Below are 26,425 nucleotides of genomic sequence, written 5' to 3' on the forward strand. Positions count from 1 at the left end.
TTTTTAACGTTTTCATGAGCAGGTACAGATGATGGACGATGCAACTGCGTAGTTTGACCAGAAGGGGGCAGTGCTGAAACACTTGTGGAACAACCAGCTGCATAATGAGTCCTCACATTGCACACAGTCCTGAACCTCAGTTGCAAATATTTGCTCCCTACTTAAACTGTCATACCTCCAACATTACAAAACATTTTTCATCTCTAGTGGTATCCGGCTGTGCAGACAGTTTAGTTTTTACTGTATGGTATGTGCTGAGGTTTTTGGAATATCTGAATGTAAGATGTAAAATGTTGAAGCAGGAGACAAAAGACAGATGAAACATGACGGGCAGACATGTAAGTAAATGGAATTACAAATGACTTATGTTCGTCTTTAACAGACAGAATAAGTAAATACAATGATTAGTTAGTATATACAACCAGTGATCCAATACTGGAACACTAAAGGGGCCCTAGTTTCCTGTGTCAATTACTTTGTGGGCATTACATTTGTTTCAGGATTATGCACCATGTAAGCACAAAGCAACATAAATAATGCATGTTGACACGTTTACGTAAGACAGTAGGTTTGGATCTTGGTTATTGTGCAAATCAAGTTAATTAAATTACCCCAAAGAACAACCGTGAACGTGCACGTGAGGTTTTTGGAGCTTATTCTCCTCTGAACGCCACAAACAGCACGAGAGCTGCGTCTCTCTGTTGCCATATTGACTGCTGCTACCTGGCAGGGGCGTCCCAGGGTTTGTCCATCTATTTATACCCCCCCCCCCCCCCCTTAATTCGGAGAGCGCTCCACAGCTGCCAGTGTGACTACATTTGGAGCGACAGTCCGGTGTTGAATGGCCAGTGGGGACCGCGGGTCTGAACGGCAGTGCATGTAAGTACTTCATTGTACATTCATTGTCTCTAATACCGAGTTACAGTCGAACATGTCACCAGGCTCCAGCTGGGACCGAGCTCTGAATATGTTATCGCAAGTCACTTATTACGATCAACTGTTGTTGCTTCTGTCCGACCTGCTTCTGTCCGGGTGTGCAGTCACTCTGTGAGCTTTGTGTGTGAACACTTTTACGAGGTATTGTCTAAAAATGAACTAAAGGCGATTTGGAAGTCTTGCCCGCACATGTTTTACGCGTAATTAACGCACGAATGAAACTTTTAAGAACCTTTAATCCTAATACATTAATGTCTGTGTGTTACTTTTTTTTATTTCCCAAACGACTTAACTGTGGGGTTTGCCTTCTGTTTGAATGCTTTATGTCTGTACAATCGGAATGACAGTAAATAGTAAATAATCATCATTTCCCAATCCATTTGAAATATTAGTGGTTTAGATTTCTGAGAGTGGGTAGCTATTAATCTTATTTCTGTGTGTAATGTAAATAGTGGCATCAGAGCAGCTGTGTGTATCAGAATGTGCTTCATCCCGCTGGGAGTTGTTGCTCTCTGCCCGGCCACATGCCTTTAATGTAGAGATCAGGCAACGGGACAAAGCATGGCTCTGTAAACCCACCCAGAGTCATGCTTTCTACTGCTACAAACATGCCATTTGTATTCACATCAGTGGAAGTATGAAGGCCTCTTAGAATTTGTCCTTGAATTATGGTGCTCCAGGGGGGGGCTTTCGTGCAGGTAGCCCAGCCAGCCCAGCCAGGACAGGTGTAATTGGTCAGAGGCTTATTCTTGGCTAGCCTTTTAATCGGGTTTTCTCTGCTGCTGCTGGACTCTGAGTTCCTCTTGTTATATAACATCTAACATGTCTGCACTTTGAGTTAAACCTGTGTGGTAGCATGTAACAATATCTCCACTACAGGTCGATAACAGGGCTGCAACTAACACTCGTTTTCATGTTCGATTAATCCACCATTACATTTCTGGATTAATCGCTTGGTCTACTTTATTAAATGTCAGAAAATAGTGGTGGAAAAAATGCAAATCCCAGTTTCTCAAAGTCCAAGGTGATGTCTTTAAATATAGATATTCACTTTAATATGATATAAAACCAAAGATGGCGGAGAGAGGCAGCTTCTTCTTCTTCTTCTTCTTCTTCTTCTTCTTCTTCTTCTTCTTCTTCTTCTTCTTCTTCTTCTTCTTTTTCTGTCTGTCGACTTATTGATTAGTCAACCAAACTGTTGCAGGTCTACTCTGTAATGGTGTGTTGAGCGTGATATTGGAGTGTTTGAGGAATTCCCCTGTTAAACTATGTGGAAGATGTGGATTTGTATAATGTGTTTAACCCTCTGGATATGTTCATTAGAGTATTACACCATTGTTGAAGTTTCTCTGTGCGAGTGGGTCGTGAAAAGCTCCCGTGTGCTCATCCACCGGTTTTATTTCAGAGCAAGTGTCAACTAGTGTTGCTGGATTAGAAGCCCGTGATCCCTGTTGAGCCTCGATGGCATTCTCCGCTCCAATCGACAATCCTCCAGCTTGTCACATGACTTTTGCTCGTTAAACAAGCGTGGCCACTTACTCGTGTTCTGCCACCAAAAAACATAAAGGATCGTGGCGTCAGTGAGGCTGGGGATGCTCGTGGCTTTGCTCTCTCTCTGGGTCTGGACAGGGAGGTGAGTTCTCTTCTGGTTGTACACGTGTTTTTGAAGTGCTGACACAGAGACACCGAACACAAATATGTGAGCTTGTTGTCTCATGGAGGGATCACTGAATCTTACAGTTCAGCTCATTAAAGCTCTCTGTGGCGTCGTCATTTTGGATCGACACTCTCGTGCTTCCAATGTCTGCAAACGTGACCTTCAGTGTATTCAATATGTCATTACATCTGTGTGTTCTGGGTGTTTCTGCCGGAGGAACGGCAGACCTGTTGTGCAGACTTTGACATGTATTCATATTTCTTTCCAGCAGTCTAAGATGATCAAACAAACTTGCATCTACTTTGTGAACTCTGCTGCCACCAGAAGCATTCAGCCCTGCTGCAGATCTATCTGCTGTACTAAGTCCACGGCTCACGTTTCTTTGTTCTGGCTCCATTGTGCTTCCTGCATCAGGAATGCTGACATCCACAGTTTTTGGAAAGCACAGAGACACACATGCAAACACACATTTATGTTTGTACATATTTGTGGGCGCACACCGTCACTCATTTGTGAACCTATCTGATGGTTAGCTGCTGCCTTTAAATGCAAATCGTGTCATATCAGTACTATTTATATGTGTTACCTTTTTAGGCTTTGTTAGTGTTGTTTATTCACTTCCAGGCAACCATGACGAAGCCAACGGGGACTTTTCTTTGGCTCATCTCTGTGTGCGTGTTGCCTTGGTCATTATATATGTATTTGAACACATTTGTATCCATAGCTAATCATTTTTGACAGATAACTCTGTATTGACACACGACAGTCAAACTGGCTTTGCAGCTTGTTTAACATTTGAACATGAGAAGTGACTGCACATCCACGATTGTGCAAAGGTCCAGCAAGCGTGCAGAGCCATCGAGGCCTGCACCCAGAGTGGAGCTGAGCTGCTGAGGTGTTGAGTTGCAGTGCAAGGGGAGATTCCTGCATGGCACTGCAGGCTGGTACAGGTCATCTTACATGGACTCCAGCAAGAGGAGAGAAGAGGATGCACTTTTAGAAAAACAAGTTGATGTATAATGAATGCTCTTCGATGTCGTCGTGAACCTTTCTAGGAAGACGTGTACAGACATGCTGTGATGTGCATGTGCTGTGTTAGCTTCTGATCTGTTTTTGTTTACTTATTCCTCTTTCAGGAGCAATGTCTCACCCACCGAGAAACATATTGTTCTGCAACCTCTGATTGGTGGACGCTCAGCAAAGAAAGCCTTTAGGTCCAATGGAATCTGAGTTTTACCGGAGAAAAGTTTGGCTCCAGTGTTTTGCCGTGTCTGAAGAGTGGAGAAAGAGCAACACCTCTGCTTTTTGTTACTGAATGCTTTTGCAATTATTGGAGGGGCACAGAGTCGACTGAATCCTTCTGAGGGACATGGACGCCATGGAGAACCCGGTCCTGGAGCCCAGATCGGAGCGCATCGCTCGCTACAAAGCTGAGAGGAGGCGAGAACTGGCCGAACGCTTTGGCAACATGGAGGAGCTACCTTCCAAGTGGGTGAGGAGGGACGGGAGAGAGCTGCACGACCCAGAGGCCCACAGAGGGACTTTGAACTCAGATGGCCTCAGTGAAAGAGTTAATGGCAGGACGCACAGAGTTACAAACGGATTAGAGGATCCTGCCGAGTCCAACCACTCGAGAAGGTAAGTCATGTCTGCAGTGAAGGGGAGACTCGATAGAGTGCGTGAACCTGAGAGTAAAGCAGAAGTCTTAGTCTTCACCGACGGCAACTTTGTCATACAATCCAATAATGTTATTTTAATAAGAAGCTTACGAGTGAATTCATCTCTGTGTACTGACAGCGATCTTCAACACATTTTGGGTACGTGGGCTCATAAAATCTGTGTGAACATCTTTTTTAAACTATCAGAAATGCACAGTGAGCCCTTCAGGACACGGCTGTAAAACTCCGTAAATAACCAAAGAGGTTTGTGTCGAGTAGATGCAGCGTAGGTGTCTGTTTATTCTCTTGAGCTGGATGCGGAGGGGAGCAGGTGTTACGGGCTTAATTTGTCCTAAGACCAATAAAGCAACGTGTCCGCTTCCCAACCCTGATGACACCAGTCACCTCCTTCAACCTTTTCCACCTTGACGTTGGTAAAAACGTGAGGTGTTCTCCTCAAATAGCACAACAAATCAATAACGTATTCTGGTAACAGTGTGCAGCATCACATACAGGGAGGATCATAGGCTTTCCTGTCGTTGTACAAGATGTGGGACATAACTACATAATCTATCATGTGTGAATTATGCAGAATATGATACGAGTGGGTTGCTTTCTTCTTCTTCTTCATGAAAACAGTCCGAGCCACTTCCCTTTGTTTTATTTTACTGCTACAGGACAGATTCACACCAGAACGACGTCAAATAAGAGTTAAAATGGTCTCGATTTTAGACTTAAATGGATATTTTACACCCAAAATGATCATTTGTATATCAATTACTTACTTTGATTTTGTAAGGAAAGCTTTTTCTGGCACTGGTGCAATGATATGATTTTAAGGTTTGGACAATTGTGAGCAAATGAGAAGTTTTCCCTTTAAGTACAAGAAGGTAGTGAGAGATTATATACGGGAATGTATGTGCAAAACATTTCATTTACTTTTTTGAAACTTTTTCTGAAGTTTACAACGTCTAAAAGTCCCAGGAGGTTATAGTACCAGTACCGGCCCCCCTTCAGCAGCTCCAGATCCTTGACTTCACCAGTTGCTCTGCGGCTTTTGTTGCTAATTAAAACTAAGAGGTCTAAATCTGTGGGTCCCAGCAGGGAGTTTCAAAGCCAATTTCATTCTTCGTTTGCATTTGATCGGTACTCGTCCAGCCGGACACTGGCTGCCTGTTCGTGGCCTCCTGGAACAGAGACTGGAAAACTCTTTTAGTGCCAGAAAAAAAAGGTCACGGTAGGAGCTGCACATTTCTTTGGCTTCTCTCGATGGGATGGTTCGAGATTGTACTTTTTGTTTCTGAGAGCGTTCGTCACCCCACGTTCCCCACACCTGCATCCTTACTTCCTTCCCCTCACTCCTGCCCCCTCCAGGCAGGGTTCCCCGGACTCTGCCAGCATGCTGAGCGGGGAGGGGCACCTCGTCCCTCTTGGACTCGATGCCCCGCAGCTCCGCACTCGAGTGTCGGTGGGCCAGTTGAGAAGTGCTCTCCTGCAGCAGACTGGGAGCGGAGCGCAGCCCCAGAAAGTGTAGGGTCACCTGCATGTGTGTGATCCAGACTGTCACTGTCAGCCTGTGTACCTCCTGTGGCTATATTTGTCTTTACCTCAACATCCTCTTCCCTTCCTCCCTGCTCTGTTCGTGTGGATACCAGTTGCCCTGATGCTGGGCGATCCACGTCCTCTCTGGATCTGGCTGTGAAGCCGGGCTCTGAGGGGGGGCGGCGACGAACCCGCCGCTACCTTCCCGGAGGGTCAGGTGGCGGTCGCAAGGCCAGTGAACGCTTCAGGACACAACCGATCACAGCCAATGAGATGGAGGAGAGCAGCGGGTAGGGGCTGTGTGCTGTGGTGCAACATGAGGCACCTGGTTTGGTTTTTCCCAACGAAGATGCGGTTTGCAGTGTTGTGCTGACATTTTAAAGTAGCGTATGACTCCCAGCTGCCAAGGCTTTGAAATTGCTGATGGTTTGTGTTTGATATTTTCTCTTCACTCATACAAATGCAGTCACATTTAGTCTGAGGTGTGACGGGTGCAGCACCTTTGCATACGTTCCCACGGGTGGTGTGGTTTGCATGCGTTTGTCCTCCTTCCTGACCTCCACAGTGTTGCTTTCCCAAGCATGCAAATATGACACAGTATCTCGATTGTTTGGAGCCACATGCTGAAGCACAAAGACATGCATTGTAAGCGGGCAGCAGGATCTGAAGGAGAACGCACATACTTTACGTCCACATCACCCTCTCTGTTCGTATTTCACCTGGTTGACTTCATGTTTTGCCTCTTTTCCCTCTTCTAGAGCGGTGGACGCAGAGGAAGAGGAGAACCGTAAAGGTGAAGCTTTGTTCCCGCCTCGCTTTAATCATACTGTTTGTTATTGTGTCTGGAGACAAACAGCCATTGTTTGTCGGTACGTGACACAGAGAGAAGGAAGGTCACAGTATCAAAACGCTGGTCACCACTAACAACACAGGAAACACAAACATCAGAAAGATATGACGTCGTCTTGACAGGTTTTTTACAAAGCGAATTTGTAAGCGAAGTGTGCGTCCAACAGTTGGCTCCACAAACTCATATAACAGCTCATGAAATAAATCGTATTATATTTTTAGGCTCGCAATGTTTAACTCCTCTTTGATGACAGATTTACGTCTCACAAAAACCATGTGAGCAGAGGAGCACTGCGAAGTCAGTCCCTCTCAAGCGCACCATAAAAAGATTACAAGCACGTCTTTACAAACATTCACTTGCTGAGAATTTACACCACAACTACAGAAACAATGTAAATCTAGCTTTAATGCTATTTGGACTTAATTCAGTTGATACGTCTGAAGTCTCATTGTGTCCTGATGAATACTTACTAACTCTGCTTATACTTATGATCAGGCTAAAGTGGACACAACATTCAGATATCAATATGTGGAGACAGGGGATAAAAAGTTGCTTAGCGATGGTGAGATTGATTGAAGGCACATTTAGAAATAACGAGAGGAAATTATTCTTCACAACTCTGGAGGAGGAAGTACTTCTATCATTTACTTAAATGAGATAATTAATTGGGTAGTAATTGGGTAATCTGTTAGTTAATTTCAAAGTCTGTTTGACGACCAGCGCCTTCCTTAACCGCTGCTAGCTGTCAGATAGTGTCTGAAGTGTGTGATGAATCACAAACTGTTTAATATAATAATGACATGATGATTTCTATCTTTCTCTCCTCGCAGCTGATGTTAAAACAGACGACAGAGCCAAAATGAGTGTGGCAGCCAAGATGTCTTTGTTTAAAGTGAGTCTATGTTGGTCTCGGACTGAAACAGGATCCTCATGCTGCTCGTGACCTGCTTATTTTCTCTTATGTTATGTGCTCTCTGTCCTTTTGGCCTCCGTGGCTATTCCCTGCTTCTCCACCTAAAGTGATGGAGGGTGCATTCACGAGCAGCGACAGCTAAATAATTTAGGGTTGTCAGAAAGTTTACTCGTGACAAATACGCTGTGATGAACTCGTCTAACCAGAATTGCTGCATGAAATTCATCTAATGCGAGATTGAAAGCTTCGTCCATCATCGACGGTCACCTCAGCTGCTCACCTTTCAGTCTGAGACGCATGGTGAGTCAACGCTGAGCACGCAGAACAAAACCGGATCATGTTGAGGGATATGAATGGTGAAACAGGTGCAGTCTGATGCAAACGTTTGTAAAGAAAGGCTACATTTATAGTGTGATCCACACACAGTGTTTGTCTCCACACAGAACCTGAAGCACATCAACAGTCTCCATGCCTACATTTCACCTCCCGCACACTTTTAGTCCTGAAGCTTCAGGTGAAAATGTGCCAGACGCTGCAATACCATTATCAACCATAGCAGCGGTGTGTGTGTGTATAATTAGCCTGCGAGCCTGTGGAGGCAGGCGGGGAGGTAACTGAAGCAGGCAGCACAGCTCTGGTTACACTGTGACCAGTTGGGCTGGCTGGTATTCTATCCATGCAGCCAACACACTCCACCTTACAGCGAGCTGCTTTATTCACCAGCTATCTGACCCACTTCCACTCCCTCCATCTGTCCATACAAATAGAACAGGAGACATCGGCCATTTTTGTGGTCTCCCCTATGACTTATTTAGCAGGTGGAGGCGGTGGATTGAAGCGGCTATCTGACCTGAATGTTGGGCTCCACCTGTGGAAATGTGATGGTCAGACGTCAGGTGGTGATGTTAACATGTTTCCCCCGCCTCCTCCTGTAGGAGCTGGAGAAGTCTGCTGCACCCGAGGCCTCCGCCTTCCTGAAGCCTCGCTCAGGCAGCGTCTCTCATGAGCGCAGGGTGCGTCGTGGCAACGACCATCGCTTTCTAACTCAGCCAATCACCTGTGAGGAAATCGTGGCAATCAGGTGGGGAAGCCTAGTGCCTACATATGCTGTATATAGAATCATATTTCATGGGCCTTTGGTTAGATTGTTTACAGTTTAATGTAACTCAACTTTATTCACACTTTTATACAACACAATGGAGCTCTATGACACGGAGGAATTACATAGATCAGCCTCTGGCTACACAGTCAATACTTGTTAGTAAGATTTATTCATTATTTAGTTTTTGGTCTTCATGTGTGCTCATCTTCCCTGCAGCTCCCCCAAATCAGCAGCACCAGTGGAGTCCCAGTGTGTGCAGGCTGAGTCAGTGGAGGATGCCGACGAGAGCTGCAAGCTGAGCATGAGTGAGAAGCTGGCCCTCTTCAACAAACTGTCCCTGGGGAAGCAGGAGGGCGGCCCTGCTGACGGGGCCCCAGAGAGACGAAGGCAGAAGGGGGCTCGGTACCGCACACAGCCCATCACCGTGGAGGAGGTCAGCCTGGTGAGTAGACGAGACAAGAAAGACCACGAGTGATGGCTTTCAAGCTTCAAACTTGTTAGAGAAACGTGGAACACAGCGAAGTGATCTATATACATTCTGAACCATACATAGCGTATCTTTGTCATCTTCTCTCTGTATGCATATACAAACACGATTCAAACATTCACACACAACCTTCCCTGAATAAGTATCTACAGCTGTATCTCACCCCTGTGCCTTGTCTCTGTTCAGCTGCAGAAAGGCCCCGTACAGCTTCCTGCCTTCTGTTTGTCCCCTCATCTGTCCGACAGACAGCAGGACTCGTCTGTCAACCTGAAACCCAGTGAGATACGCCTTTCCCAGCCCAGACCTGACACCGGTCCTGTGCCCGCGGAGGGCCCGCAGCGCCACGACTCTGAGCCAGTGTTGAGAGGAATACTGAAGAAGAGCTGCTCCGGAGGCTCAGAGTGGAGCGGGACGGATGCACACGAACAGAATGGTGGAGGTTGTGAAGAAGCAGAGACACCAGGGAGGATGGAGAGCACAGAGCGGCAGGAAATGCCTGTAGCACCACCGAGAGCGAGACGCCAGGCTTCAGGTGCGGAGGGAGGCTCGCTGGCTGCCGCTCCCTGGAGACAGAGGGCTCGAACCAGGAGGGAAACCATCGCCTGTACACCAACAAGAGCCTCGTCAGAGCAGGACGCTCCTCAGGGGGACAGGCCCTGCAAGACAACGCTGCAGGAACAGCTGCTTTCCCCAGTGGAACACCGCTCGGATACTACAGGGAGAGCTCAGTGAGTATCTGAATGGGCGGATACATGCCTCATTACAAGAACGAGAACATTGAGCACTTTATCGTTCAGCCTCCTTAAATCTTTCTGCTTATGTCCGACAATCAAATGAGTTTGGCCGCCCCTGTTCTGTGTTTTATGTTCTGTGTATTTGATGTGCCCAAAAGGCAGCAGAATGAGGAAGACGGTGTGAGGAGGGTGAATGAAGAAACCGCAGCCGTGGGACATGTTCAGGTCACACTGCTGGATGGCACCGTTAACCTGCAGGACACCAGCAGCAGCAGAAGGAAGGTGAGGAACAGAAACACGTCCCGCTGTCACTGCAAAGGTCTGTGATGTCTTCAGTACGTACAATGAGGCTCTCATGGACCAAACCACAGCTGCACCATCAGCAGCTGCTCTGCTCTTTGCCCCGCAACAATCTCTAATCCTCTGAGGGTCCAGTTTGGAGCCAGTGGGTTTCAGACTGTCAGCAGAGAGGGATGAAGTTTAGTTTCACTTTTCAAAATCACATTTGTGTTCCCCTCACTTTTAAGGTTTCAGTTTGATTTGTGCACTAAATCTTTTTTTAATTTGGACTTGTTTTGACACAAACACAAACTTTTTTCATTTGCAAAACGTCAATATAATGTATTGTTGTGTGCTCTGATCTGTACATATACAGAGACATTCCCATTTGCTTTTCTTCTTCGAGTTCTCGCCTTATGTTCTGTCGAATGAGGACATCTGTCACTATTATCTCTGCTCACTTATTCCAGATAATATAACCAAATATTAGCTGTAAGCAAACTTCCTCTGGTCACCTCGCTGGTCGTATAAAACAGGCTGATCTCATAAAAATGAGAAACCTATAACATGTCATCTTGCTGTCTTCCTGAAAGATGCCTATGATGCAGTGTGCCATGATTCCTATCAGGAACAATACGGAAGATAAAAGTCCTTAGAGTGTTTCTTTTTCTATATATATATATAGAGATATAGATTATAGATATAGACTATATATATAGATATTATAGATATAGATATATATAGAATAATATATATAGATATAATATATATTATTATATATATATATTATATAAGTATAATATATATATATATATATATATATATAATATATTATATTATATATATATATATATATATAATATATATATATAATATATATATTATAATATATATATAATATATATGGCTATATATATATATATATATAATATAGCTATATATCTATATATATCTAGTCTATATCATATATAGGATATATATAGTATCACGACTATAATATAATATCTATATATATAATATATATATATAGCTTATATATATATATATATATTATAGCTATATATATATAGCTATATATATATATATAATATATAGCTATATATATATAGCTATATATATATATATATAGCTATATATATAGCTATATATATATATAGATATATATATATAGATATAGCTATATATATAGCTATATAGATATAGCTATATATATAGCTATATATATAGATATAGCTATATATAGCTATATATATATATATAGCTATATATATATATATATATATATATATATATATATATATATATATATATATATATAGCTATATATATATAGCTATATATATATATAGATATATATATAGCTATATATATATATATAGCTATATAGCTATATATATATAGCTATATATATATATATAGCTATATATATAGCTATATATATATATATAGCTATATATATATATAGCTATATATATATAGCTATATATATATATATATATAGCTATATATATATATATATATATAGCTATATATATATATATATATAGCTATATATATATAGCTATATCTCTATATAGCTATATCTCTATATAGCTATATATATATATATAGCTATATATATATATATATATATATATAGCTATATATATATATATATAGCTATATATATATATATATATATATATATATATATATAGCTATATATATATATAGCTATATATATATATATATAGCTATATATATATATATATATATATATATATAGCTATATATATATATAGCTATATATATACACACACACACACACACACACACACACACACACACACACACACACACACACACGTGGAGAAAATTGCACGTAGAGGTTAGTTGGGTTCACTCCTCCTGTCGTCCTTAAATCCAGAAGAGAAGAAGCCGCTGGTGACTTCGGTGTGTTTGTCACATTGACACTAGATATAGCATCTCTTAGCAACAGCTCTCTGCATTTGGTCGGTGCTAAATGTCTTGAGATCAGACTAAAGTTACTGAGGAATATCTCCAGACTTGTTAGTGTTTATGAAGCGAGAGGTTTGATTGTCTCCCAGCATTATGTGGACACACTAGATATGGACCCTTGTATGACCTTTAACCTCACAATGGAGACAGTGTGTGTGTACATGTACTGTATGTGTGTGTGTTCCTTTTCCTGTTAAGTTCATTTCTAAGTTTATTGTTTTATTTAAGTTATTTTCTTGTTATCTACCCCCCCCCCTCCCTATGCTGCCCTCTGCAGGAAGAGACAGCACGCCTTCCTGTGGAGAGTGTCAACCCTCAGAGCTGGGTAAGTCTTCCACTAATTCTTTGAGATGCATAGATTCTTCTAAATCTCCATTATGAAGATTTTATGCATTACTAATGTTACAAAAGCTGTAGCCTGCCCGTCTCTCTCTTTTCTAATTCCTCTTCTCTCCCAGGAACCCGTCTATGCCTCTGTCTATTCTAGCAGTACACCCCAATATATCATGTGTTTCAATCAGGTAAATGTTTGAGCCGCTGCATGGCAGGTCACTTGTCGCTTTTCTTTTCTTTTCTTTTTTTGGGTTTGCAGTGTTTTTGTATGCAGTGAAAACGTTTTGTCATCGCACAGTTTCACGTGGCTGCGGTTCTTTACAGATGATGTGTGAAGTTTCACTCAACGCTAACGAGTCAACCTGCAGGAGCAAATCCTTTTTTCTGAAGCGATACATCGCGGCTCACACTCGTGTCATGCCTGTTTTTTTTTTTTTTTTGGAAAGGGTCTCTGTCTCACCCGTGCATCCAAACTTCCCAGTTTCAACAACCTACGACAACATTGATGACATGATGTGCTTCCTTGTTGAGCGTCACATTTCTGCACATTAATAAATGTTTCTGGAAGTGTTTCAGAAGGCTAATTGTCAACTGCTAAGTCGCTGAAATGACAAAATCAGCTTGAAAGTTTTGTCAATCTTGTACTTTATATGTTGTTTTGCTGCTTGAATACATTTTGCTTATTAATCAAATTCACTCAACGCCATATTCTTTCCACTGGTCGTGCACATCTCACAAGAGGTCGTCTCCCGCTCTCCTACACTAAAGAACTCACCTGTTACTTTATTATCGATATATTCAGTTTTTACTTTCATCCTCAGACAAATTTGTCCTTTGAGGCACAAGAAGTCTCCTCTCCTACCGAGAGCCAGATTCAGCCTCAGTGGAGACAGAAGGTGACGCAGACATTTCTTTAACTCTTCATGAATCTTCTTGATGTTTTCATCGACAGTATCTTACACTAACACGTCTGTTTCTCTGGCTGTATAGGCTAATGGAGTTGAGGATGAGATGGACGAAGTCGAGGGAATTAACACAGAGCAGGAAAAGAACGAGCAAGAGGCCACGAGAGGTGACTTTACATGCTGGTGTACTCTTTATCTGTATCTTTGCCTCTTTGTGTCTCTGACTCCTGCTCTTTGTGTTTACCACCGGTTAGGATCTCCAGAGTCGGACAGAAATGAAACGTCTCCTATCGAGGGCCGCTGCTCCGAAGCTCCAACACGCTCATATGAAGGTGAGAGCTGCATTAGAAGAAAAGTAAAATCTCAGAGTCTTTGCTGGAGTTTGAAGGTACGACCACGTAAAGGCTCACACATCTAAGTTGCTTATAAAGTATTGATATCATGTCTCCGTCCCGTCCCGCTGTAGCGCCACAGAGCTCTCCGCTCTCAGTGGCTGCACATGAGGTGAAGGAGGAGACGCCTGTGGATGAATCAAACACGTTTGACGGAGGTTTCTCCAGAGACCAGTCAGCTGCCTCCGCCTGCACCGCCCCAGCCGTCGCTGCCACAGAGAGTGAGCAGGACCTGGGTGTCCTCTGCCAGACCAACACACCCATGTGAGCCTGGTTTTACCACAGATTGTAAGATTATTGGCCTTTCCTATCGCTGTATTATAACAATCTGAAACAGTCAGGGGTGTGGGAGAGGGACCCATCTGTTTGTAGGTATTTCCTATTGAGAAGAGTTTATAGTTCTCTAGCCTGTAGTCTATAGTACGCTGTGGTCTCTAACAAATAGGGCCGCAACAAACTATCATTTTAATTATCAATTCATCTGCAGATTATTTCCTCGATTAATCGTTTGGTCTATTAAATGTCAGAAAATAGGGAAAAATGTCCAACATGACGTCTTTAAATGTCTTGTTTTGTCTAAAACCCAAATATATTCAGATGGATATGATGGCAGGAAATCAGATTTGAGGCTGAAAACAGCATTTTCTGCCATTAATACTTTAACATTTAGTCGATTGTACTATTCGTTGCAGCTCTAGTCTGTAAAAATGAAATTAATTTAATTTAATTTCAATTTGACCACTTCCCTAAAAGTAATCATTTCACTGACACCTGGGCTTAATCGTATAAATCGTCCTAAACAATGTCTTGAAAATGGTCCCCAAAATGTGTTTAAGAGCCAAAAACATCTTTGCAAAAGAGTCCGAGTGTGATTCTTAAGTACATCTTATATATAACATAAGGGCTGAATCAGCCAATCACAGGCTTCCAATGGAGACGTGTCAGGATCAATGATCACAACTTCATGATTAATATCTCTAAACAATATACATGCCTCAATGTATATATTGAAAGTTCCCCATAACAAAAGTTGTGCTGACGATATAAGATTTGGAATATTATTCATTTATATAAACGAGTTAAAGAGGGATAGATTAGTTTGTATGTGAATTAAATGGATCATTAATAGTATTACATGTCTATGTTTTCTTATTCTCTGGTGCTTATTTAAAATCACCAAATCTTTTTGTATTTTATAGTCTGGCCAATATAATAATCCTTCCGATTGTTTTATTTGATATAGATGTAGTTTATGAGTTTAATCCATCGTCTCAGGATTTAGATGATCTTAGAATAAGAGCAAAATTACTCTTTTTGTGCACTAAAGACTAAAGTTTCCTCTGAGCCGCTTCGTACACATCATTAGCTGTTAAATGGAGACTGTCTATACTGTCTGTGTGAAGCTGTGTCGTCCTGTGTGTGGCGCAGACTGACCTCAGCAGTAGCAGAGCACAGGCGATCCGTGCGTCCGTCCCGTCGCACTCAGGGCTCCAGAAACCCTCTGAGGGCTCTCGCTGCCCGGGAGGACATCCGGCAGGACTACATGGGAGAGAGAGTCAACACGGCGGCTGACGAGAGCAATCAAGCAGAGAAGAGTGAGTGGGAATATGTTCTCTTCCTCCTTTTGACTTTGTCGTCCTTATTCAGCTTTCTTATCGTGTGTTTTCCCCCCTCACCACAGAGTCCAAGAACTCCTCTGTGGTAGAGTCGCATCCTTCCAGATCAGAAGACTCTTCCTCAGATACTTCCAAGTCTTCTCCTCCCTTCAGCAGCCTCATGCTCATTCACATCAAAGGTCAGAAGAGATTCATCTGTGTCCTCATGATGACTTCTTTGTGTCCAGGTTTTTATATTAACTAGTGCCTGTGGTGACAGGTAGGCGGCATGTCCAGGTGCGTCTGGTGGAGCCCTCAGTGCGCTCGCTGAACAGTGGAGACTGCTTCCTGCTGGTCACTCCGGAGCATTGCATCCTGTGGAGCGGAAAGTTTGCCAATGTGCAAGAGAAAGCAAAGGTACCACCGAGCACGGTAACATTCTGTCATGTCATCATTTTCTATGCTGGGGATCAAGACAGAATAAATGTACAGGGTGTGCAAGGTACAAGACATTTTATACCTTGAAATGTGAAAATGTGTAAATTAGATTACTAGAAAGTGATAATTTTTGTTTTTCAGGCCTCTGAGCTGGCATCATCCATCCAGAGTCGGAGGGATCTCGGCTGTCAGGCCTGCCAGAGAGTCCACCTGGAGGAGGGGCTGAGCTGTGACAGCAGCCTGGCTGCAGACTTCTGGAGCCTTCTAGGAGGACGGACGCAATACAGAGGTTAGAGGTCAACACGTCTGCTTGGTTCATCTCTCCCAAAGTAGCTTCTTTAGGACTAATGTGTTTATCATTTTCTTGTGAGGGACAGAATATTAAACATCGATACCTGCTTGTTCTTTTATACATTTACAATTTAGCTGTTTTCATCTGATGTGACAAAAGTCAACAAAAGTGACAACTAGAAAAATAAGATTAAAGATCTGTTCAGATAAAGTACAAATACTCCACTGCTACTAAGAGTCCTGTAGATGTGGACTGTGCAGCATGTGTTTGTTTCCCCCCCCACCCCACCCCACCCCACCCCACCACAGGAGCCAGTGCAGAAGAGGAGGATGAGCTCTATGAGCGCGGTGTGGTGGAGTCCAACTGTGTGTACCAGCTGGTGGAGAACAGGCTGGTGCCTCACGAGCAGGCCTGGGCCTCCATCCCCAGTATCTCTCTACTGGGCTCCACTGAGGTCTGACGTCTCCTCTGGGTTCTCCTGTTGCTTTGTTGTTCATTACGTGTCGCTTCTTGTTTGTTTTTAGGTCGGAGAGGCCGTTTTTAATATCTGATCCTCGCTCAGATTGAACTCTATGCACATTCTGTTCATGTCTTGATTTGTGTCCAGGCCCTGGTGTTTGATTTCGGCAGTGAGGTGTACCTGTGGCACGGACGGGATGTTTCCCTCAGCAGGAGGAATGTTGCTCTCCAGCTGAGTCACCAAGTGTGGGTCGGACCTTATGACTACAGCAACTGTCGAGTTAATCCACTGGATCCCACGCAGTGTAACCCGAACACACAGATGTAAGTAGCTTTTAGTCAGTACGAGAAATAGCAGCATATCCTCCCCCAGCAACACAGCATGTTTTAAGTACACACTACACACTGACAGGCTGCAGCAGGGAAGACAGTAAGAGAGTTAGACAGAAACCTGTTGCTATAATAGCTTTCATTCTTCTGTGAAGATATCTGAACCTAGCTGCAGGGATTTGCTCCCATTCAGCCTCAAGAGCATCAGTGAGGTCCAACACGGCGCTGGGGGATCAGTGGCTCGCAGTTGTGTTCCTGTTCATCCCCAAAGTGTTGGAAAACGGGTTCCCTCTCTGGACTAAGTCTCTAACTCTGTCCTCAGGAGGGGAGAGGGGCGTCCCAGCTGGGCGTTGTTCGGTTGTGTCTCAGAGCACAACGAAACGTCTCTGTTCAGGGAGAAGTTCCTGGACTGGACAGGCGGGAGTGGAGTCACGGAGGACGCTGCTGCAGTGAGCGAGGAGACACAGGTGCATCTCACAATGTGTTAGGCTTGTTGATTGCCATTATACCAATAAAGAAACAACAACACACACACACGTCATAGTTATCACATCTAAAGATCCAAGTAGAATTATTAGTCGTTTTTTTTAACCTTTAACTTGAATCTCTCCGCAGCCCGTTGCAGTTCAGACTTCCCAGTCCGTGTCCCCGTCATCAGACGTCCTGGGCGCCTGTGACGCCAAGGCTCTAGTGTCGGGTCGGTCACTGGAAGGGGACGTCTTGGTCCATAACGTGTTGGCTGGCGTCGACGTCCAGAGGGGTCACGGGGTCATCACGCTGGAGGAAGGACGTCAGATGGAGCTGAAAACAGTTGCTGTGGACACGTGGCACGTGCAGGAGTTTGATGATAGTGAAGTTCCCGTAGAGAGCACGGGACAGCTTCACGAAGGAGACTCCTACGTGATCCGCTGGACGTACAGCACCAACACTGTTGGTCAGTGATAATCCTATCTTCACGCTCCTTACTGCATCTAAATCAGTGCACTTTCATTTGGACAAGAACATGAAATATGTAAATGCTTTTCTCTCTGCTGTAGATAAGACAAACAGCACTGATGAGTGTAGCAGAGCTCCCGAACTAAAAGAGAACATCGCCTTCTTCCTGTGGCGGGGCCGTCACTCCAGAGTCAGCGGACGGGACACCGCTGCGTTCCTGTCCATTGGGACGAATAACCACGAGGAATCACAGGTAAGGCCTTCGGAATATATCCAATACTCGTATATATGACGTTATCAGTTCCCCTCCAGCAGCTCTGTTGTTGTTCACAGCCTGTGTGTCTGTTGTGTTGTTTCTGGAGGTGGTGGTACCTCAGGGAAAGGAACCTCCCTGTTTCCTGCAGCTCTTCCAGGGAGGCCTGGTCATTCACAAGGGCAAGCGAGAGGAGTCGTCCACTAATGAAGGTACAGTCACAGCATATCCCTGAGCAGAGATATAAACAAATAAAAGGTTGTTGTGGGAATGACTTCCTGTCACACTCTGTGGTGCATCCTGGGAAGAATGAGTCCTGTGCTTGCCCGGCATGTCCTGGAGTGGGTGGGAGACATTGTCCAAGATGTATTTGTAACTAGGACAGCATGTAGCGTCATGTGATTTAAGATAACGTACTTACTTTCCTGTCTGTTGTGGCAGAGTGGCGTCTCTTCTGTGTGCGAGGAGAGCTCCCAGAGGAAGTGTCTCTGTTAGAAGTGGATTGCTGCTGTGCAGGTCTGAGGTCCAGGGGCTCTGTTGTCCTGCTCAACAGCCAGCAGGGGCTGCTGTATCTCTGGACGGGCTGTAAAGCACACAGCAGCTCCAGAGAGCTCAACAAGAGGGCGGTGGAGCATCTCACTCAAATGTGAGTCACATACGCCGGGTGGGCTTTCAAAGGATGCAGTGATATTTCTTTTTAACATTGAAAGCTGTTCATTTTCCAGCATGTGAATTTTGTTTTGTTTTAGGTGTCCACCAGAGTTGGGTGTCAGTAAAAGCAGCCCTGTGAAGGTGCAGGCAGTGGAGGAAGGTTCAGAGCATGCAGACTTCTGGACAGCGCTGGGACAGATGGACAGGAAGGCCTATGACTGCATGCTGCAAGGTAGAAAAAAAAACGTACTTGCTCGCCATCTAGTACATTTCTCTGAGCTCTGTAAACTTTAAAATTGCACTAAAAAAAATATCTTCTCTCAGATCCAGGAAAGTATAACTTCACACCTCGCCTCTTCCACCTGAGCGCCTCATCTGGGAGTTTCCAGGCCGTAGAGCTGCAGAGTCCAACTCGGCTGCCAGGGCTCGTGATGGCGTCGCCCTTTGTCCAGGAGAGTCTGTACTCGGTACCGCAGCCGGGTGAGCGCACACACACACACACACACACACACACACACACACACACACACACACACACACACACACACACACACACACAAAAATTGTCTGTCTATTGAAAAAAAGAGCCACAATACTTCTCAGTCAAACATTTACTTCATCACACATTTATCAGGCTCTGTTCTTATCTATGTCTTGTCTGTGCTCCAGCATTGTTCCTGCTTGACAACCGCCTGGAGGTCTACCTGTGGCAGAGGGGTCGGCCCGAGCAGACGGAGAGCTCGTCTTCGGCCTGGAGCTCCTGGAATGACGAGAGGAGGTGTGCCATGCAGACAGCGCTGCAGTACTGCAAAGGTACGAGGAAGCCGTTTGAAATTAAAAGGTTGCTGGATTGCTGATGCGATTACATTTTTTAAAATGTTTTTTCTCTGTATCCCAGAGATGAACCCAAGACGGCCACCGCAGGCTTACCTCATATTTGAGGGGTTAGAACCTCTCACCTTCACTAACGTGTTCCCCCGCTGGGAGAGGAGCCTGGGACCCCAAACACAGGTACAAACACAAGAGAGTTATATCTACACATCTCACATAAATTTACTTTTTCTCCAGTTTTAAGTCACATTTTTACGATACGCTTTAACTTTATATTTTAAACGAATGAAGGATTTTAGTCATCAGATGTCTGGATCTTACGGATTTAGGAAAACAAACTGAGCAAAGTTAGCGGTTAGCATATAGCCACCGAGGAAACGCTGATTATTCTACGATGAAACTGCTTTATTCAGTGTTTCTAATGGTTTTAATCACCGGGTCCGTTCGTTTTGGTAAAAATGTAAAAATGACATAATGCTTTTAATACGGTCTGATGCTAAATCTGTCTTTTACCCTGGATGTGTGTCAGGGCGATGCGGGGCGGGTGAAGCTGACCTTGGTGCAGGACGCCCTGGCCCAGCTCATGAAGACCCAGTACCCTCTGGAGGAGCTGCTTCAGAGCCCCTTACCTGAAGGAGTGGACCCCCAGCGCCTGGAAGTCTACCTGTCTGATCAAGACTTCCAGGTAAACGGGTGGAGCAGTATGCAGTGATGTCTCTCTAACAGCAGGCTGCAGTGTTTGCCACATTTATTCCAAATGAAAATAGATGCTCTCATGTTTATAATCTGATGATGAATCCTGAGTTTTGTTTAAACTTTAACATTTTATTATATGAATTGATTTTTACATTATTTCCCCCGCAAATAAATCACTACAATTATGTTTCAGACAATTTTGGAAATGAAGAGAGATGAATACGCTTCCCTCCCAGACTGGAAGCAAATTGATCTGAAGAAAAGCAAAGGGCTGCTTTGCTAGACAGCGAAAACAAATGGAGTCTGATTGACGCTCCTGCAGCAGGGACTTCCTCCTCCACCGAGAAGGGAAGATGGCAGGGGGGTATTAGCGCCATGTTGTTGCACAAAGGACTGCTTACAACGTAATAAAAAGAGGAAAGAAATTCACTTTTATTTATGTCAAGCTAGTATGAGTGTGTGGACTTTTTATCAGACATGGATTTCTCTGTAGCTATTGTTCAGAGCAAAAAAACAAAACACATTTTCCTATGAAAGTTAATTTTATCTGTACAAATCAATGAAAGATATAAAGACAATGTGTGGGAGTGAGGGAAGCACATCAGTAATAAACTGTGGGATGAGAAAACAAAGAGTGTATACAAAAAGAATCAATGCTAATAAAACAATGTAAACAAGAACAAAAATAATAAAAGGCTAACCACTTTCTAAAGGCTTCATTTCAGTTAACAGATTCTCAAACGGCTGCTTCTCTTCCTGATCGTCTCCGCAATCTTAAAACGAGCGTTGACTCCTTAATCTACGGTATTTTACAGTCGTGGAATGTACTGATGTGTTCATTCGTCTGCCAGCCTTGTGTGCACAAAGGTTTGTGCCATGTGTATTGTAGCTTAAGCCCGTGTGTTCATTGTTGCTGTGGGTAATGCCTTATTAGGACTCATTGGGGATTCACTATTAGCTATGCATGGGAGAGCAGGTAGACATGCTCCAATAACATCCCTCTGGCCCAAAACAACACGCTAATTCTGCTCCACCTCAATCAACATGCTGTTCAAAACATCCTCATAACACGACAACACAAAGACATACTGCATCGCTCTATAGTGTGTGTGAACGCTGAAACATGCTAACATACGGCTAATAACAATGCTAACATGTTGATGCTCATCAGATATAATGTTTACTATTGTAATTGTTATGCTAATTCTAAAGTAGCCTAGAGGCTGAAGTCATTACTTTTGCAGGTATTTGTTTAAAAATGACTGGCACCTAAGTAATTATGATTCATCCTTTGGGGTAAATGAATATTTGTGCCAGATTTCATGGCAATCCAAGTTGTTTAGACACTCAAAACCACAAATGCTGACCTGCTGGTGGCTCGAGAGGAAACGTCCGGGCATCACCAAAGTCATTAGCATTCCTCCTCTGGGAACGATGAATGCCTGTCCACATTTTTATGCTAATCCATGAAGTAGATGTTGAGATATTTCAGTGTGGACCAAAGTGGTGGTTCTTCATCCATAACAGCCTTAATTAATCCTAATACAATGCAGCCATGGGACAAAAGGGCATTACTCAACTGGAAATAAACTCTTACTCTTGCTGCTGATGAAGCTAAAACTACTGTGTGATTACAACTCACAAACTGGTGATTTGTATCAGCGTTAGTTAAGAGTATCTGAGGGACGTTTTAGAACATCCACAAGTCATGCTGACCCCACAACGTGTAAATAAATCTGGTTCTTCCATTGGTCCACTGAGTTGGATCCCCTTTGGGTTCACTGGCTAACTGGATATTATTTTCCTCAGAATGGATTAGCTGACTAAGCCTTCATGTGACTGTGCAGTGCTGATGAGATTGGATTTAGGCCCACCGCTGGGTGATGGTGCACTTGAGAAATACATTTCCAAAAAGGCCTTTAACTTGCAGGCAGAGTTACATACAAACATCTACCTGTATCTGGATGTGTGACATATACTCTGTAGCTTTATGTAGCTGGAGTGAATGCAAAGTAATATTAAGTATAAAACAATTTCCAAGGTGCTTTTGAAAAAGAATAGTGAGATGTGAAAATGAGGAGTCGCTGCATCCATCAGCCTTCAGACGGATGATGAGTTTGGGAGCCTTTTCGACACTTCCTGGCAGAATATGTGCCTGTTAAATATCAAGTGAGTATAGAAGCCTGTGAACGTGTGTGTGTGTGTGTGTGTGTGTCAGTGTGTTTAGATGGCCTGTTCTCTCTGTGCATCAGCTCCAAGTATGTATCGATCTGGTTCGGAGGCCAGCGCCGCCTCTCGCAAGACCACCATGTGATCTTCGGCCGCGTTGAGCGACTGGTCGATCCAGTCCATACTGCCGAACATGTGACAGGCGTTGCGGGTGACCAGCACCAGGTGGCTGACTGAGAGGAGGAGAGCCGTAGCCCTGAAGAGGAAGAAAATGACAAACGGGTTTGATTGAAATGGCTTTTGCTTTTGCTGCTGGATGAGAAGCACTTATTCCTAAAAAGCTTTTTAAAATGCAGGAAAAACAGGTTTACATTTGGGTCCGATGGGCTGAGCAGCGTTGCATAAACTATAAATTCTATTTGATTTATTAATGAACATTTATGAGTTATAATATTTCCCTGGTAGCATCTATTTGCCGTCACAGTTCACATTTGCTGTCCCCATCTCTGCATAGATCAACGATTATTTCATTACGGATAAACCGAGCCGTGTGGTCGCTCCTCTCCAGCTCTTACAGATCAATCACAGTCCTCGGTCTTTGCTTCGGGCTATCAACGTCATAACAAAAAGCTCCTTTGAAATTATGGGACGACGAATGTGATTACCTGGCGTCTAGGAGGATTGGATCCAGAGGAGGGTACATGGACCTGACCACGTCGTCCACCCTGCGAGGAGACGGGACAGTGAGGACGTGAGGAGGCAGGTTAGCTGAGTCAGTAATGTGTTCACAGAAGTGTATAAGAAGTAAATGGATCGTATTACACTCGTTACCTCGGGCTGATGCGTTTGGCCACAGTGATGATGTCACTCAAACTGGCCGGTGCTTTGACCTTTGCCCCTGAACCCATTGTCATGGCAACAAGCTTTTCAGTCAAAGTGTGGCAGATCTGTGTGTGGAAGTTTTATGTGTCAGTATGAGTGAATATTAAATACATAACTTAAAATGGACTAAAGCAGCAAGTGAGTTACCTTTAGGATGGAGATGCAGTGAGAGACCAATCCACTGCGGGACAAACATTCACAGAATTAGTTAGGAGATACTTTGTAACAAGTAAAAGTCCAACACTCAAAATATTTTATTAGTTGATTATATATTGTATTATTAATCTGAATACTCAAAGTAATTTACGTCATCGAATATATGTATAAAGTAGCAGAAAATGTAAATATTCAAGTAAAGTACAAACATGATACTTAAGAGCAGTACTTAGTAAATGTACTGAGTTAGAGACGTAACTTAAGTCTAAAAATGTAAACTTATGTCATGCCACAATGGCACCATTAAGACGTACGAGGCGTCCTCTATCCAGTCCTCGTTCTCCAAGATGGCCTCTATGTGAGGGTTGGTGATGACCACATCATCCAGCTCCAGCTCCGACAGCTCGCTCTGGGTCTCCATGGCTCCAATCAGATCCACTGTGGGTCTGTAATACACAACAGGGAAAGCAGAGGAGGCGTGGCTGGATTACCAACCAGAAAGTCACAGCTCCATTACATTTACACTTACTGTGGTGAATTGATTAATTACATGTTTTTTTTTTGGGGGGGGGGGGGAGTGAAGTAGGTTTTTAGCGGCGATAGCTTAACTTGCTGCCCCGTAGAACAAAGGGGTCCTGTGTCTCTAAACACAATGGAGGTGGCGTGTAGTCTGTGGTACTTAATGTCAATTTTGCAGCAACAGAGTACAGAAACTGCACATTGGGTGGGGGGCATCAATAGGCATTGGAAAAACAGTAGATATTCATTGTTGAAGTAGATTAAGTCCAACTGAGTTTGAAAGGTACATTAATGGAGCGCCCCTGTGGCTTAAGGGATTTAACACGCCAACCATGAAGTGCAAAGTCTCCGTTTGGGGATCTTAAAACAGTAAAAGTAATGCTAAAAATGGTTACACTAACCCTAAACGTACAGTATCAAACAGTACCGTTGATATTTTATACTTTAAAATACGTTTTAAGAACTTAAATTCTGACAGAAGTTAGAACTCCGTCTACAGATTTAGAGGCTTTGTATTGATTCACTGACTTGGAGTCGAAGGGATGCAGCAGGTCGTGAGGGTGGCAGTAGCGGTGTCTGCACACCACCACCAGGGCGACGAAGGAGGCCAGGAAAATGGTGGCCAACACCCCAATGGCCACGATCACCACTGTCTCCATGGCGACTCCGGCTCCCACAGAGGCTGCAGGCAGCAACTCGTTCGGGAGGAGAAGAGTCCAATCAGGGTCGGCTGATTGTCCGAGTTTGATTATGGATGGCCGCTCATCTGTCGAGGAGAGAATTGGTGGTTTAAGTCTGATTGGGCGACCGCAGAAGAGCGATATTATCTGTACTTGAGGATACTTCTGCAAGAAATGTCCCTCAATGAACCTCTGAGCGAGCGGAGAGGAGAATACAATCAGCAGTGTTTTGAATGTTTCTCATTGTGGCACACCTACAACGCACACATTAAACTGATCTTTATCGGAGCACATAAAAAGCTGAAGTGCACTTGCTCTTTGTTTGCACTTCATACAGCATAATGAGAAACTCTGTCAAGATTTTCTGTTTCGTCTCACTTTGATTAGCAGCTCTGACAATACACGCACAACCCGCAGCGTAAACCTCAACAAAGAACACAACTCTCAAGAACTTTGACCTCTTACCATCTGATGTTTTCAGACCCCACTGAAGTAGGCCTACTTTTGGATTATTTGCAGTTTAATTCAGGTGACATGATCCCACATTTAGCCCCTCTGTGAGGGTGTAAAGTATACCTGCCCTCTGCACAGTTTAGTCACTCATTAACCCGTCCTGCCCCACCTGGAGCAACTCTGGAGGAAAGCTGTCATTGTCCAACCATACACTAGGTACAGTAGAGTATATTAGTAATTAGGCAGCACATTTATAAAACACAGTTTTGTATGCTGTTGAATGACCTCAGGGCAGCTCAACATTCAACATTACAACATTGTAAACCCACATTTTTTGCCCAGATGATTATGTGAGACTCTGGAATGCTGTAATTCTTTAATCAGATTAATTTGTGTCACACTCGCCGTATCATACAGAGCTTTCTCCTGCCTCTCTCCTGCCCCAAAGCTTTTCTGACTCCCTTTTCTTTTCACAGCCTGGTCTGAAAAGCTTTGAAATGACTCTACTAAAATAAAAAACACATGCAAAAAATGTGATTGGAGGTATTTTAAGATACAGAAAAACTCCAGGAAATAACCTTTCCCATAAAGCCTAAACAAGTCAATTTCACTGCAAAATAAACTGGATAAAAAGTAAATAAGTGCATTTTGTTAAGTACAACTTTGAGGTAAATGTTGCATATTTTACTTGAGTATTTCCATTTTCTGCTACTTTATACTTCTACTTTACTACATTTCAGAGGGAAATATTGTACTTTTTACTTTTTATTTATGTGAGTTCATGCAATGTGGCGGAGGTTAACAAAACAGACAATTAATAAACTACATTTAAGATTTCACCATGTTCATTATTTCCCCTCAATTGTTTGTTTAATAGAAACACAAGCGCGCGAAGTCACACGCGCACATAACAGTAAAGTTTTTCGCTGTTTTTCACGAATACAGACAGTATCGATACTTTAAGGTCACAACAGTTTTACTAAAGGTCTACTGAACTAAACTTAAGACACGTTTCACTTAAATGAAGCAAACAAACAATGGATTACTTACCTAAACATTTTGTTCTTTTAGTTGAATTCCTTTTAGGAGACAAAATACTTTTCTCTCCGCCACCAGGCGCGCGGAGACGGCACCGACATCTCCAAATCTGGGGCGTGAACGCGCACGGCTGAGCTGAAGCTGTCGGTGAGTGACTGATGATCAAACTTTCCTTTCAAACCAAACCTTCTGGCGCGCGCCTCTGCAGCTTTATCTGCGCGTGGGTAGACGCGCCTCTCGAGGTGCTGCTGGAGCTGTGTC

At 43.6% G+C, this 26,425-nt stretch overlaps 2 protein-coding genes across 11 annotated transcripts; one reads left to right on the forward strand and one right to left on the reverse strand.

Annotated features, from left to right (window-relative positions):
* Positions 1-784: 784 nt before the first annotated feature.
* On the forward strand, positions 785-21,767 carry svilc (supervillin c). Of its 8 annotated transcripts, none has more exons than XM_029437325.1 (33): positions 785-879; positions 3,730-4,231; positions 5,626-5,781; positions 5,907-6,083; positions 6,552-6,586; positions 7,474-7,535; positions 8,492-8,637; positions 8,875-9,100; positions 9,332-9,873; positions 10,038-10,161; positions 12,434-12,481; positions 12,615-12,677; positions 13,311-13,385; positions 13,480-13,561; positions 13,649-13,726; positions 13,861-14,050; positions 15,215-15,381; positions 15,468-15,581; positions 15,662-15,798; positions 15,961-16,108; positions 16,420-16,565; positions 16,719-16,894; positions 17,223-17,367; positions 17,516-17,834; positions 17,938-18,089; positions 18,199-18,301; positions 18,531-18,735; positions 18,839-18,972; positions 19,065-19,220; positions 19,410-19,553; positions 19,639-19,751; positions 20,101-20,256; positions 20,461-21,767. In XM_029437325.1, exons 2-33 carry the CDS (start codon positions 3,963-3,965, stop codon positions 20,548-20,550), a joined length of 4,878 nt encoding a protein of 1,625 aa, XP_029293185.1. In that variant the 5' UTR covers positions 785-879; positions 3,730-3,962; the 3' UTR covers positions 20,551-21,767. The 8 variants fall into 8 exon arrangements, with proteins under 8 accessions (XP_029293185.1, XP_029293187.1, XP_029293188.1 ...); XM_029437326.1 differs by lacking the exon at positions 785-879 and adding an exon at positions 953-1,077; XM_029437327.1 differs by lacking the exon at positions 12,615-12,677.
* Positions 20,748-26,335, reverse strand: tmem98 (transmembrane protein 98). Of its 3 annotated transcripts, none has more exons than XM_029437336.1 (8): positions 26,177-26,335; positions 24,522-24,759; positions 23,789-23,920; positions 23,466-23,499; positions 23,268-23,383; positions 23,102-23,161; positions 22,467-22,692; positions 20,748-22,434 (listed from the first exon to the last, which is right to left on the reverse strand). In XM_029437336.1, exons 2-7 carry the CDS (start codon positions 24,650-24,652, stop codon positions 22,491-22,493), a joined length of 675 nt encoding a protein of 224 aa, XP_029293196.1. In that variant the 5' UTR covers positions 24,653-24,759; positions 26,177-26,335; the 3' UTR covers positions 20,748-22,434; positions 22,467-22,490. The 3 variants fall into 3 exon arrangements, with proteins under 3 accessions (XP_029293196.1, XP_029293195.1, XP_029293194.1); XM_029437335.1 differs by having other exon boundaries at positions 22,471-22,692; positions 23,789-23,956; XM_029437334.1 differs by having other exon boundaries at positions 23,789-23,956.
* Positions 26,336-26,425: the final 90 nt, after the last annotated feature.

Source organism: Cottoperca gobio, chromosome 8, assembly GCF_900634415.1.
Source record: "Cottoperca gobio chromosome 8, fCotGob3.1, whole genome shotgun sequence".
Classification (NCBI taxonomy): domain Eukaryota; kingdom Metazoa; phylum Chordata; class Actinopteri; order Perciformes; family Bovichtidae; genus Cottoperca; species Cottoperca gobio.